The sequence below is a fragment of the Larus michahellis genome, chromosome 4 (genome assembly GCF_964199755.1).
Source record: "Larus michahellis chromosome 4, bLarMic1.1, whole genome shotgun sequence".
NCBI lineage: Eukaryota > Metazoa > Chordata > Aves > Charadriiformes > Laridae > Larus > Larus michahellis.
Window position 1 is genome coordinate 72,914,903 of NC_133899.1, and position 15,226 is coordinate 72,930,128.

The window sequence follows — 15,226 nt, forward strand, 5'->3', positions numbered from 1 at the left end:
AGTTAGAAAGCAGTTAGCGTTCAGAAAAAACATCCAAATTAATTTCTTTTGGCTGACAATGTTATATAAAAATTTCAGAACTAAGAATAGACCAACTTAACCTCTCAGAATTCTGCAAGCTTTGGGAAACATTTTGGACAGACAACCTATGATGAGAGTGTGATTTCAGTCAAAACATATCACTTTTACTTCAAGTTAATTAAGGAATGAGTTGCTCAGAGGTATAAATTTTCACGATAAAGCGTTTCACTTATATTCCACTCCACTGTGAGAGTAACACTTTGTACTATCGTAGTTATAGTACAAAAACTGTGGACCTTTAACAGAAAAGTTAACTTTTGCTAGAAGGTTGAAACATCTCATCATATATTAATTTACCAGCATCTTTTAAAAACAGCAGCACAGCTTCTATCATATTTATTACTTCTTATGAATGACATCAAGAATGGCTTCTTCTGAATCAAAGAAAAACTTGGAGGTTGGTAAACTGATTACTTGGAGGATAGTTTAGTTTTTTTACTTAAAAGTGACCAAGGTTAGAATCATAAGCAGCCAGGTTATTATTTTACCCTGAGCTATCTTTTACTTTTTCCTAATAGTGATGTAAGAAACACTTTTTAGTTATTAGGTAGTTTAGGTTCGGGAGAAATCTTTGTGTGAACTTTGACTAGATTGCAGAAAAAGATATCTTAAATCTCCAAAAGATATAAAAAGAGTCAGATTTGCTTGTAATTAGGGTACTTATCTCTGTTCCTACTCCAGATTGTATGACAAGTGGATTAAACATCTATGTGCCTGCTTTCCCAGTGGAAGAATAGCCACAGGAGTATTCACTTCTACATAATTAATACCTGAAAAGTATAATACGTGTGGAATGTGTTAGAAGGACATTTTGTGAATATATTTCTCTCTTTACTGCAAGATTGCATTGCTGATTGTCTAAAAGCATTTTGAACAGAGAAGTAGCATTACAGATTATAGCTTGGTAGTTTAATTCATTTGTGCTTTTGCAATTTTAAAGTTACAAGGAATTTTGGAAAAGCGAATACTCTAGGAAATTAATATTTATCAGGGAGGAAAGAAATCTGTTTCTTACATTACAGGCCAGCAAAACTTTGCATTTTATCCCGAATGCTAAAGTACACGTCTGGCTAATTTAATGAAAGATTCGGTTTGCATCTAGTCATAAAATATCAGTGAAATAACCTTTTGACTTTGATCTGCCTTTTGGGTTATAACTTAGAATTTCCCAGTGATAATATCTGTGGTGAAGCACAAGGAAGAAACTTAAGCTAAGTTCTCCAGCAAATCAGAATTTAAAATGTCCAAAAAAAAAAAAAAATTGCTTTGTGTTTAAATTTCTAATTTTCTTTCTGTTAAGGCTGAAGAGATGTTTGTAACGGGAGGCTTGAAATCTCTCCTTCCCCATGTGCTAAGAAGAATAATTCGATGCAACAGACTCAGTATCAGTAATACTTCTGGAATGGCGGAGGGTAGGTAAACCTAACAGCTCTTCAGTGCAAAACTGACTCCATTTTAGATTCACAGCTATGTATTTTCTTTTTTTTGTTTGTTTGTGGAGGAATGTAGGAATATCAAAAGCACTGAAGTAAAACAGAATAAAATGTTGACTAATGTTCTTAAGTCACTTGGGTGTTATTGTAAGCACCTGACACCGTGTTGTTAAATCATAAAGCTATGTCAGGGAAAATATATCATCCTACCGGTGTAAAGTACACGGACTTTGTTTTCAAAGTTTGCAGTGCATCCCTCAGCTCCCAGTTATGTCATTGAGAAATTATGGACGCAGAAAATATTTGAAAAATCTTTAACCAAATCTGGCTTTTCTTGCATATATTACCACTACATTTGTAGGATGACATACTATGTTCTTCACAGAGACCTTGCTTTACTTAGTGCGTCGGATACGCTTTGGGGAAGAATGAAAGATGTGTAGTTACAGAAGTGGTTTTCTGCTTCATTCGTTGCAGAAGTTGGAAATTACTGACTCAGCAAGAAAAAATAGTTTTATACTCGGATAACTGAATGCATTCTGGAAAGTTGCTTCCTGTCTTGCCCGTCATAGCTGGACTTTTACAGAAGCAGAGAAGTCTGTGTCATTGTTGTGATCAAGTTTAAAATGGAACTTAACTAAAAATACTGTGGCAAGTAGCTGATCAACAAAGCTTCATGTAGTAGCATTACTATAACATAAGAACATTAAGGGTCATTTTATAGAAGCATAGTGAGTCTTGAAGTTATGGGGTTTTTTGCATCGGTACATAATTTAAAAAATACTAATGGAATACGTGTTATAATGTTAATAATCTGCAGTTTGCCCCCACTGTCTTTTTAAGTGCATGTATCACTGCAGTAGTTTTAAGTACGTTAGTTTTAACACTTGAAAAAGATGTTTATATACGAAACAAGTTCAGGCTTCTAGCCATGAGCATATAGCTCCATTATGCAAAGACTAAAAAAGCTAAGGTAATTGGAATGTCTCAAAATCCTTAAAATTGTCTTACGCTGCTGGGTGATACACTATTTAAATAATTATTTCTTACTGCCCTCATTGTCATTCACCAAAGAAATTAAAACCTCTTGCTCAGTTTCTCTGAACTGGAACATGACTGTGTTGGATTAATGCATGGGTTGATCAGCACGTCCAGCTTCGTGAATATAGTCATAATGATGGATACATACTGCAAGTATATATGTAAGCTGATATGGAAAGGGAAAAATATCTTTTCATCTATAAAGAAAGTAAGGATAGTTGTCAGCAGGAGCAATAAAGTTGTCAGAGAGTTATAATGAAGCTTCCTGAGTTTATAGAATACCTGAACGTTACCTACAGGTTACAGTTAGTCACAGCTGTGACTAGTATTTTAAATTCAGTGTCGTCTGAGTTGAGTGCACTGACTAAAAGCATAATTTTAAGAATTTGTGAATATCGCCAGCAAAGTAGAAAGTGCCTGTGGATTTCATATGGATAGGAGGGAATGAAATTGAGGCGTAGCTGAATGTAGTATTTTATTCAGTGGTAAATTTAGTATGTTTGTTTAACAAAAATGTATTTCTGTATTTAGCAAGAAACTGTTTCTGTATTTAGTAACTTTTGCTAGTAATAAAATGGATTTTTGTGCTGAGTACTCCCAAGAGAGCAGTTTGTGGGCACATTCAGTATGCAAATACATGCGTACCTCAGCCTTTGCTTTGCATTTTTCCATCGGGAATAGAATTTTATCTTTTGGTTTCTTTGTTAGCTTTGGTCAAGAGTAAGATTTGGCTGATTTTCTACAGCCTTTTAAGGCGGATCATTGGTTTCAACTAAATGATTGCCTCTTGGATGACAGACTACTGCAGTATTTAAGAAAGTAAGAGCTTCTGAGCAGCCTCTTACTCACCTATCTGATATCAGACACGGTAATAACTTTTCAAGACATTATCAATACAGGGACTGTCAATTGGCAGTTTTATACACCACAGACTAGCTGTACTCCAGATTTCCTCTCTGTATTTGAACAGTTGGTATTTACATGCAGGAAAATGAAAACGGCATTGGTATTAACTACTACTGTTTAGAAGATACATTTTTGCTAAATAAATGAATGTGAACTTTCTTCATTGATACGCATTGCAAAAATGTCAATGTCTTTAGAAGCTTTTAACCTTTTAAATCAAAGATGATTCCAAATGAAGAAAGTGTAGCAGTTCTGTTCATTTTAGTTTTTTAAATTAGAAATAGTAGAAATGACTGAGATTCGGTGTGACAGGCAAGAGTTTATTCCTGAGCTATAATTATGTCTGTTAAATTGCAGCCTACAGTAAAATTCCCTAGCCAACAGACTCTAAAGAATGGTCTAAATAATGTCAAGATACCAGTTTACTGTTGGATCAGCCATGATTTATAGCTAGGTATTAAATGAAAAAAAATAAATTGTGAAAGCGTGGTATGCAATAGCCTTTCTTTGGGTCTGTGCTAACATTTGCAAAGTAAAGCATTTTCCTATAGAATACTAATTTTCCAGGTTAGGTAATAGATTATGTTTATATATAAATTCATAGAAGTGTTTATTAAGGTAATTATGCTGTCTTCATATTGTAGTACTGCCCTTGACTGCCAACTATTTTAGCTGTGAACAAATTCACATACAGAGTAAATCTAGCTAGGATTTTTAAAACATTTCAAAACCTTGTTTAATTTAATTACGGAGTTTAGGATCAAAAATTTCCTTAAGGCAATTTTTTATAGACCATCTAAAGAAATCTATACAAGAAAAGTTACTGTTTCACAAACAAAAAGCTGAATTAATAACTGGTCATTCCTACCTTTCACCATTTCAGGCTATAAACAGGCCAATGTCGTGATTCTGCACAAGTCCCTGGCTGATGACTTCGAGAAGTTCTGCCATGCGAACGCTGGACCCCTGCCGCTGCTGTACAGAAGTAAACCAGGCGATTGGAAATGTCCTTCTCTGAGTAGTGATTCTGATATCAGGTAACTACGGACCGACTCTGCTTCTCTAAGTTCTGCAGTGAATGCTGGTGGTGATTAGGAGGGCTTCAGGGAACAGCCTGCTCACACTGTTGTACGTTTTGAACAAGTTTCTTTTCTTGGAGTTTCACCTTTGCATGAAAACTATGCATGGGTATAACAGCCTGATCGTCTTGTTCTTGAGAAACATGTTATGATAATTATAAGTATTACAAGTATTTCTCTAATGCAAAAGTGAAACTGTGTAATTTCTGAATATTTTGCAGTCTGAGCCAGCGGAATGAAATAATAGGGTTTTACCTTTGTTTTATTTAGTAGTAACGCAGGCATGGTGACTGCATGGTATTTGTAGGGTCTCTGAAATTTAAAGGATGTACTCCTGGAGTAAACGCTAAAAACAAGACTTAAAACAGCTCCTCAATTTTTTAAGCCCTGAGACAAGATACATATAAGGGACATTTTCCTATAAAGCCTAACAAATACCAAACTCTAACATTTTCTGTTTACTGTCTTGTTTTTGTGCAGAATAAGGTGTTCTGGGGTTCTTGCACGTGTTTGTTTTGTTGTTACTCAGAAAGAAAAGAAATGGATAACGTAGGCTGTATCTTGTGGTTTGAATAATGTCAATTCAAACAAGTCACCTTGTTTTCAAAACATGTGATAAAGCTGTGATAAATTCTTATTTCACTAGAACTGACTGCCTACAGTACAGAGTATATGAGCATGGAGCTTGCACTGGAACACTGAAAAGCCTAAAGGAGTATTCTGAACAACTTAAGGACATGGTGACATTTTATTTAGGCTGCAGCTTCTCTTTTGAAAAAGCAGTCCAAAACGCTGGCATTCCTGTAAGAAATGTTGAGCAAAAACGTAACGTAAGCATGTATAAGGTAAGTACATGTGCACACACACAGTCTCTGTCTTAACTTTGCCTTTGAGTATTTGTCCGTGTTCACATTATGTGCGTTTACCTATTGCTCAAAATCAGAATCTTTTTTTTCCTACATGCGTAATAACTTCAGGCACGTGCTAGTGCTGAGTGCATAAAAATACAGGGGAAAACGCGCTCAGCCTCAGTTCAGTGCTTTTCTCAACTTTCTGAAAGGCCAGTCGGATTTTTTGTTCACTTATGGTGACAAAGTTTTTCCTTGCCTGCCACGGCAGCCATTTCGCTTGGATTCTGTTCTGGTTTGCCTTCTCCATTTCAGCCGATGCCCCATGCACTGTTCTGACCGTGCCTTTGTACACGTCCTGCTCGCCATACCAGCTCTGGCTTGCAGCAGGAATATTCCTTTTATGAGCCGTGACGGTAGCAGTTTCTTCTGCACGTATGACAGCCACATTTTGGATTTTTCCGGTGACAGTAGAGCCTCTAAACTGCCTATTTACTATGAACCCAGATCTGTGGACAGAAGCTGTTCCTAAAAACTTCAGGTATCTACTGTAGCACTGAAAATTATAACTGTGCTCAGAAAGTTTATAGTTCAGAGTTTGGTGTCGGCAGAAATCCTAGAATAATTCTGGCTCCAGTAGGTAGACCCTTTAGCATTAAGAACACTTAAATACACATCCGCGTGCCTTTTTCATATACGCGTGTATGCTGTTCTACCAGACAAAGTTTGTTTCTGCTTTCAGTGTTATTGTTTCACAATCCCTTTGCTATACTCCTGGTTAAAATGAAGGCACAAATGTATCTCATTTATGAGTCCTTCTACCAAGTTTAAAGAAAAAAAAATACAACTATGTATCTGCTTACAACATTTCAGAATTAGGAAAATTTCATAGTTTATAGAACATCAATACTGTGAAGAACTGTACAGCATATTTATTGAGTGACAGGTATAATGATTTTTATCATAAAGACTGTTAATGAACATTTTTCTATGCAGTCCTAGCTGTCTACGTATCTTGTTTATGTTCAAGTGCAACTTTGATATCAGACATTTTGTTCTAAAAAGCCGAACCGCTTTATTTCTGAAGAGAAAAGGTGCTTCAGCACCCAGTCAGCGAGGGCGACGAATTCCATGGAACCTTTCTAGGGGCACAAAAAGATTTTGTACGCGTGGAACCCGCGTGCTGGTTCTGCAGGTGCGGGTCTTGCCAGCAGCAGTTCCTGACCCTTCCACATTACAGAGCACTGTAGCTCCCCTGAGTTCAAATACGGAGGATTGATTCAGACGAAGCAGGTCTGTCGCTGTGTGATAGTTTTTCTTAGCTCTTCCCCTTTCTGCATAGGGAGCACACTGTTGCTGCCTGACAACATTCAGAATACACTGAGCTCACCACACTGTATGCTGCATGTACCGAAGCAAGAAATGCGTAACGTTGAAAATTTTAGTGATCTGTGTGAAGAAGCTCAAGGATGGAATGTTTCATTCCTGCACTGCTGAATCTTAAAACAAAACAAAACACAACTACTATGGGGTATTTTTTTTTTTAAAAGGATTTAAAATGAATGTTAGTACTTAGCCCTTCTAAACTCAAGTACAGCACAAAGTTTTAGATTTATTTCTTCTAATACTTTAGAAGTATTATTCAATATCCCTGCTAACACCTTGGATTCTTTTAAACTACCAGACAGCTGTGCCGTGCTACAGCATTTCTACTTTTTGCTGCAACTTAGTAGTCACAATGAGACCTATTCCTGAAAGCAAGTTGGAAGCAGCTGTACTAGCAACATCCAAATTAAAAGAAGCCCACGGAGCACCAATTCACATGGGTGACCCTGGTCAGTGCTTTTCGTATTTCGCTCTGCGTGTACTTTACTCTGTATAAAAATGAAGAGGGGAACCATGGGAAGTGGTAGGACTGAAATACCTGCACCAGTAAATTTATTGTGCTTTATTCCTTTCTAATGGTCACAAACCTGAATTGAAGAAAGAAAGAAAAAAGTAGGTTTTGAAGATTTCTTGGATAAAAGATAGCTGTCTGATGTTGATAAATTAAGTTATATAGCAGGGGTGGCTTTGGTAAAAGAGTGTAATCGCATTTTTCTAAAATATATGCAGTTTCATTTATATGTGAATACTTTCTTGCTGTCAGAGATTCCAGTGACAGGGTGGCGATGATTGACAGCATGGGGAGAAGTATGTGTGGATGCATTTTGTGTCTTAGCGGATGACTGTGAAAGTAAATACTGCATAATTTTTAAAAATACTGAAATAGGATACATTCGAGCACAACACTGAAGACAGAATAAATAGAAATACGAAAAGAATATATTTTTTTTAAAAATCCAGCTCAAACAAGTATAGGCCTATTCTTTGCAAGGGAAGACTGAAAAAAAAATTGTAAAACAGGAGGCTGTTTGGAAAAAAAACCAAAACCAAACACCTGTAAGATGAAGATAGATCACAATAAAAAAAGATTCCCCTCTGCTGACAGAAATTTGTCAATCAGTAGACTCATGGGCTGCATACACCAAAGGATCACGTTGCAGAGCATGGAAGGAGATGTCACTGGTACCAGTACACCCCAGTAATATATTTGGTCAGAGTCCTTAAATCTGAGGAACTAGTAATAAGTCATTACTTTGAGTAGAGGAACAAGATGATTGGACAAGTAAGGGACTCCACTATTTATTTATTTATTTTTAACAGAAAACAGTAAGTGATTATATATACAGATTATATAAATTAATTGCGGGAAAGACTGGTATATTAAAGCGTCTGAAGAATTTAAAACTAAGGGAAGAGACAAAGTGCTTAGAATGTCCCAGAATATTACAAGTAATTGTTAGAATAAAGCAAAAGACAAGTTAGTGAAAGCTGGGCTAGAGTCAGATGTAGTTATCTAACCCAGAGAGGTAGAAGAACGGTTGCTTGTTCTAGCTGAAGAACGTAGGAAGCTAAAGCAGTAGAAAAACATGTTCTAGAAAGAACCCATTATGCATTACAGTCATTTATCCACGTTTGCCAGTGTTGTGAATATGGTTCTTCTGTTGACAGAGAAGATTTATAATATCTTGGAAGCTCAGCACGCACATCTAGCTTGTGTTCTGTCGCAGAAATAAAGGGAATAAATTTTTACTGATGTCATCAAGTACAAAAAGGAAAGATAAGTCAGCTCAGGTTCTGGGGACATGCACTCAAAGGCAAACTAAACGTGCCACTTCAGTGTCAGGGCCTTGTCACTGTTGCAAGCTTAGTGTCTGTCTAGCTTAGTGTCACTGAGTGACCTCTGGGGTCCCGTGTCCCCCCCGGCTCCCCAGTAGTACTGCTTCATTGGAATCTCTCACGATTTCATTTTTGATCAATTCCAGGTCTGCTGGGAATACAAGATCTTTCCAAACCAGATTATGGAGATCCAGTTCACCTTCACCCTGGTGATATTCCAGTGTTTTGGGCCTGTGGAGTAACGGGAGTAGAAGCAGTCATCAACTGCAGTACGTACTATATTTGGCGACTCTTTAAAAATAATCCTTCAATCTCCTTTTCTCTACCCGCCCCCCCCCCCCCCCCCCGGCTTTGGTTGGTTGGTTGGTTGGTTGGTTTTGTTTGGTTTTTTTTAAATGTGGACTGAATGACTTGGCTGACTGGCAGGCTTGATTCTAGGGCGAGTAAAAAAACACCCCAGCCAAACAAGAAAACCTTTAGCAGGACCATTTTCCATTGTGAAATACAGGTCTACATCCAAGGAAGTTCTTACTGAAATTCCATCACTTTTGTTTGAGTATTTTAAAGGCAGAAACCTAAAGCTCTGGCTGCATCAAAACATCTTCTTTAAGTATTATTAAAAACTAGGAGTTTAAAGGCATTCTTTTTTAAGCTTCTTCTTTGTAAAATATTATTTGGTATTACACCGCAGTAAAACAACAATAAAGGGAAAAAAGAAAAAAAAAAAGCAGCCAGAAATCTTTCCAAATTGTAGTTAAGAGCTAGCAAATTGATTGACCTGGAAAAGAATTTTGAGCTTTTAGGTTTTGTTCTAAAATGAAGTAAATGTGACACACTTTACGTAAGTGAAATTTTGCCCTCCACACAGAGCTGTCCTGCACTTTACCCAGTCGTTTAGCATAGGCATGAGAAAAAAGGGCAAGAAAAAGCAACTAAACCATAGTGACAGCATTATATACTGCTCTAAATCGCTAGTGTAGAATGAAATCTCATATTATAGCTCTTACTGAAAAAGAAGCTAACTGGGAGAGCCTTGGGTGGTCACCTGCTTGTCCTTCTGTCTTTGCAGGATCCGCCGTGTCCTTGTGCTTTCTTACAGATGTTTAGCTAAACTGCTCTCAACGCCTGCTGTAAATGTGTTCAGCACTCGGAGCAGAGACTTCTTTCTCCTTTCTTACATACAACCCCTTTTCTTCAGTCTCCAATCCAAACTGAAAATCCCGCTCTTTCCTGTGTTCTCCAGCAGTTTTATTCCTCTTCCTCATACATCCGTGTTGCAGGGAAAGAGGAGAAAAAAATTGCCAACCTCTCCACAATCTGTTGCCCAAAGCAGCTGTCTATTCTGCTTTTGCCTGGAACTGGCTTTAACTTTTGTTTGTGTCTCCATTTTCTGTATTAAAACCAGTTGTCATTAATGCATTCCAGGAATTTTTGTCAGTTTGTATCTTTCTGTGCTCCTTTCTCATCTAAGTAGTTAAAATTCTGACATACCACCAGTACCCATACTTTAGATGAATCTGCTAGCTTCTCACAAAAATATTGTCTACTTGCATGGTTTGGTGAGGTGTATTAAACCTCAAAAACCACGTTCCCCAGCTGCTTTTAAACTGACTAGCCGTAAACTCCCAACAGATCTAGCACAAACCAAGCACATACATACTTGTTTAAGAAATACTTCCTTCCTTTTCAGCATCCTAACAAAGATTTTGCTTGTACCAGTTGTGATTTATTCAACAGCATACCAATTTTGCCAAATCAATGATCGTTTAGATCAAGATTTCTAGAATTATTATAAGGTCAGCAAATATTTTCAGCTTAGGGAACTACTGTGCTGTCAGGTCTAAATAAGCATATTGTTCACCAGGGTTTCAGATGCTACTCAGATTCCCTTTGCTAAGGCTTACTGGTCACTTTTTGTCATTTTTCCCTGCAAGTTTATAGGTCTCCTAGTTAGGTTAGCAAGACACTGTGCAGAGATGCTATTGCCCATTTTCTTAATCCGATAAAGGACTACTACTAGCCATCAGGCAGTATTTGGCATAGTTTTTTGATATCTCTATTACAAGGATATTCAAAGATAGGAGAGAGACACTGTAACTTTCAGCAGCACTCTAGAACCTCAAAAATTAGTTTATTCCCATGGAAACGATATCACCAACACACTGTGCAAACTTAAACGTTAACTTGTTCTTACATCAATGCACTAATTTCTTCATGCGTGTCAAACCCAATTTTCAGACTTGCCAATTCCTGACAGACTTCCTTGGAGGGTACCAGTGTTCAGTTCTTAAGTTGCCTCAAGTTTATACCAAAGGAGATATTGTAGAAAAAACTGATCTCAGCTACTCATGTGAGCTTTTTAAAAGTGAAAACATTCAGATGTTTACGTATATGTTTCTTTCTCAAAGTGTCTTAATTGCTGCAGTGTAACTTAAAGTATCACCTGTTGTTATGATATAAGTGCCATCAAGCAAGGACTCTGTGTTGTTAAATTAAATAGCTTTTTGCTATTTTATCAGTCTGATATTTCAATATATTGCAATAACAACATGTTTAATTGAAGTTTTTTCATATGTTTTAGGAGCTCCATTAGCTTTTACTCATTCACCTGGCTGCATGTTCATCACTGACCTAAAGAATGACAACGTCACAGTCAGATCCTCAAGAGAAGTCCCACAAGTCCACTGCATTTCTCAAGATCCTCTGCATTATAGTATTGTCTCAGCAGAAGCAGCCCAAAAGATAAAGAATCTAGAGACCTTAATTGGAATAGATCCAGGTAAAAACAAAACCTCTCTTCCTTTAGTGGACTTGTTATGAGGTAGATATGACCTATCCCGCTCTTATAGATATTCGTAAAGTTCAAGAACACAGTAAGAATCTAAAGGCGATTTTAAAAAATTCTTTGTGAAATACGGTGCGTTACTGTAACTAGGTCTTACATTTTCTGTTACTGTACTTGATATCAGAGTCTGGCCAAAACCATTCAACCTTATGGGTAATGGAATATCTGATCTTGATGACTGTGTAATACCAACGTACACAGAAGCAGCAAGGTTTACAGCAGACTGGAGAGTCCACAGGGAATAAGAACTCTTACTGAATAAAACTGAAATGGGTGCGTAAAGTACAGGGCACGTCGGCGTGCTGGTAGCTGCTACATGGGAATTCACTGTTGAGTGAATAGCACATGTCTTTACATGTATTCATGACTACCAGAAAATTCTAGTAGCTGCCTGTGCTTTTCAAATGTCCCTCTCGGATGGATGGAATTACATCAAGCTCTGCTGACGTATTCGTCACTGAGGTGTTGTGTGATGGACCGAAGTGACCTGATCACCACAGCAAGTTGACAGGTAGAGCTGCAAGTGTGCACAAAGAAGACGAGAGGGAAATAAAGACAAACTGAATAGCGCAACCATTCCTAAAATACACACTGAATTAGTCCCCTCTGCCTGCTGTAAATTCTGATCTCAGTTTCCCATAAATTTTCTGAGATTCTCTGTGGGCAGCAGTGGAAAACAGCTTACGCCCAGCTCTCCCAAGCTCCTGGTTTGGGCTGTGTGCATATGTTTGGGTCTGTTTATTTTTACTCACAAGGCCTCTCCTTTTCCCACTCCCTGGAGTTCAGCTTGGCGCAATGCCATGCTCTGCAGAAATACAGGACCTAACTTAAGAGTTAGCCTCGCTCCATTGCTAGAGGAGAGTACAGTACTTTATCTCAGATAATATACCCCACCGTCTCAGAGACTAATATTCCCTGCTTCTATTACTTAAGTTTTGCTCAGAACTTTTTGCTGTGTTCAGGACAGGGAACTGCTGGAGAGGGTGCAGCAGAGAGCTACCAAGATGATTAGGGGACTGGAACACCTCTCTTATGAAGAAAGATGGAGGGATTTGGGTCTCTTCAGTCTGGAAAAAAGATGGCTGAGGGGGGACCTTATCAACATTTATAAATACTTAAAGGGTGGGTGTCAGGAGGATGGGGCCAGGCTCTTTTCAGTGGTGCCTGGGGACAGGACAAGAGGTAATGGGCACAAACTTGACCATAGGAAGTTCCACCTAAACATGAGGAGGAACTTCTTTACTTTGAGGGTGGCAGAGCACTGGAACAGGCTGCCCAGAGAGGTGGTGGAGTCTCCAACTCTGGAGACATTCAAAACCCGCCTGGACGCGTTCCTGTGCAGCCTGCTCTAGGTGACCCTGCTCTGGCAGGTGGTTGGACTAGATGATCTCCAGAGGTGCCTTCCAACCCTATGATTCTATGATTCACTGTCTATATATTGCCTGTGTCTTATGAGGAGGAACAGAGGGAGAAACAGCAAAGGGGAACTTGAGGACAAAAAGAGGAAAGCGCAGGGGTGAGGGGAGGATGGTGAGAAAGATGAAGATGTGAGGAGGCTAGAAAACAGTAGGGAGGACTTAACCTCTCGCTATCAGCCCATGAATATCAGCACATTGTGCTGGAATTTGTGTTTTTCAGGAGTGTTGGCAAAGCAAAAGGACTGTGCAGTGAACTTGTGTTTCCGAGTGCCAGGGAAGGGAGGGGGATAGGAAGGGTTTGAACAATGAAAGACATACAGAGATAACGCGGTGTTACCTTTTTAGGGACTGACCCACGAGAAGAGACATCTGTTAATATTCACCTATTTCTCATGGTCGGATAACGTGGTTCTCTACTACGTGAAGTGTTACGAGATCTTTTAGCAGTCACTCGGATACCGCTGTATTCACTGAGTTTATAAAGTCCCCTGGTAACTTACAGTGTCTCTGAAACCTCACTTCTGTGGTTAATCATTTCATTAAATGGAATTTATTTGGGAGTTAGCTTTTCCCTAAGGGAATAGAGTTAAACAGAGAAAAAGGACCAGCTTACTCGTCTGAAGTCTGCATCAAAACTTCTGCAAGATCTGGGGTGCCCGAGTTGCAATCTAGCTTCAGTAGCTAGGCGTGGTCTAGCGTGACTGTCACCACAGATCAGAGGAAGGCAGAGGGCCAAAGGAAGGGAAACAATACGCAATAAGCTCTCAGAAAAAGAAAAAGCTGTTTACACCAATACCTAGAAATGCTAGGTGTAGTAATTTTCAAAATCCGGTTAACTGAAATTCTTAACCTGGAAGCACAGCCCATTACCTCCATTACTCATATCCTACACCTTCCTAGGTTTCCTGAGGAAATTACCCCAATTCCTGCCTTTGACCAGAGGTTTTTCTTTGTCTTTTTTTTTTTTTTTTTTTTTTTAACCCATTTTACGTCAATAAAGCATGCAGGTTCACCCACACAGAAACTTCAAAAGGAGAATGATGTATTGAAATGTACTGCTCTCTTTAAAAACACTTTTATAGGAGATCGGGGTATAATTCATCTACACTGCCAGGACGAGCTGCTGAAGGCTTGCCTGTCCATCTCCCACGCTCGGTCGGTGCTGATAACGACTGGATTTCCTACCCACTTCACTTACGAGCCGCCGGAAGAAAATGATGGGCCCCCAGGAGCCCTCGCTATTGCAGCTATATTGCAGGCCTTGGAGAAAGAGGTTGCCATAGTAACAGATCAGAGAGCCATGAATCTGAATAAAAAGATTATTGAAGAGGCTGTTCAACTAGGTAAGACACAAGTTTTTTCAGTTTTTATCTTGACAATTTGAGCCGAGGTTTGCTTCTGTTAATCTCGCTGTCACTTAGTACAGGATTTATTTTTTTTTCCAGGGAACGAACCAGAGTTCATCCTCTAAGCTCTGATCAGTGTTGCTATGATAACATTTTGTTAAACGTAGCTGGCATCAAATGAATGCTTACGTGTCTGGGTACTGATTCTGGATTAGCTGTTTGTTATGAATTCTGGATGTCTGTTCATATTCTTGTAGACCTGTTTTCCATCTCAAGCTCCCACTTACTAGCACTAACATCCAAACAAGCTTAATTTAATGTAAGGGTGCAGGGAGCTTATCAGGAATTGTGTAAAGACATTGAGCCCTTACTATCGGAACTGTTCTGCTTTCTTTTTGCTTGCCTTTTTTTTTTTTCTTTTTAAAGTTACTCAAACACACGTCAAAAAAAAAAAGGTACATAGTATCTGAGTTGCATTTTGTTTTCCTGTAGGAATCCTAAAGAGACCTGTCCCTCTATTAAGTTATCAAAAAGAAAGTGCTGATTCAGCTTTAATGTTTTTGTGTGAGAATGGGAATCCTGGAAGACCTAGGTACGTGTATTCAGTTTTTGAGAACGGGTCACACCTCTACTGTCAAGTTCTAATAAAAATAAGGACCGTGATCTAAGAAGGCATAATGGTTACGAGTAAATCCTCAAGACTTGGAATGAACAGAACCAACTCTGAAACCCAACATTGATATTGGAGCACATGTGGAGTACAGAATTCCATGTTATTCTGCAATTAAGCATTTCTGGAGTACAAAAAAGAAATGATACTTCATGTAGCAACATCTCTTTTCCTTTGAAAAATTTCTAAAAGCTTTTCAGCTGGTATTCCATAGATGTAGATACGTATACACACACTCCCAATATATTATTTTGCCAGTTTTTAAATCAGTGAGAAAGTCAGAAAGGGAAAGTATTACGTTGGAGTCAGTGAAAGCTCAGAAGAGAGTTGTGGAGTG

The 15,226-nt window shown here is 38.5% G+C and overlaps 1 protein-coding gene across 7 annotated transcripts in view; it reads left to right on the forward strand.

The window, feature by feature from the left end:
- The window catches only part of DGLUCY (D-glutamate cyclase), a 50,312-nt gene that overhangs the window by 20,506 nt on the left and 14,580 nt on the right, over window positions 1-15,226 (forward strand). For all 7 annotated transcript variants that reach the window (XM_074585512.1, XM_074585517.1, XM_074585511.1 and 4 more), the window contains 8 exons: window positions 1,382-1,493; window positions 4,345-4,498; window positions 5,187-5,385; window positions 7,073-7,223; window positions 8,757-8,879; window positions 11,192-11,389; window positions 13,956-14,216; window positions 14,712-14,811. In XM_074585512.1, the coding sequence (XP_074441613.1) occupies window positions 1,391-1,493; window positions 4,345-4,498; window positions 5,187-5,385; window positions 7,073-7,223; window positions 8,757-8,879; window positions 11,192-11,389; window positions 13,956-14,216; window positions 14,712-14,811 (1,289 nt within the window). In that variant the 5' untranslated portion in view covers window positions 1,382-1,390. The remainder of the gene's footprint in view (window positions 1-1,381; window positions 1,494-4,344; window positions 4,499-5,186; window positions 5,386-7,072; window positions 7,224-8,756; window positions 8,880-11,191; window positions 11,390-13,955; window positions 14,217-14,711; window positions 14,812-15,226) is intronic.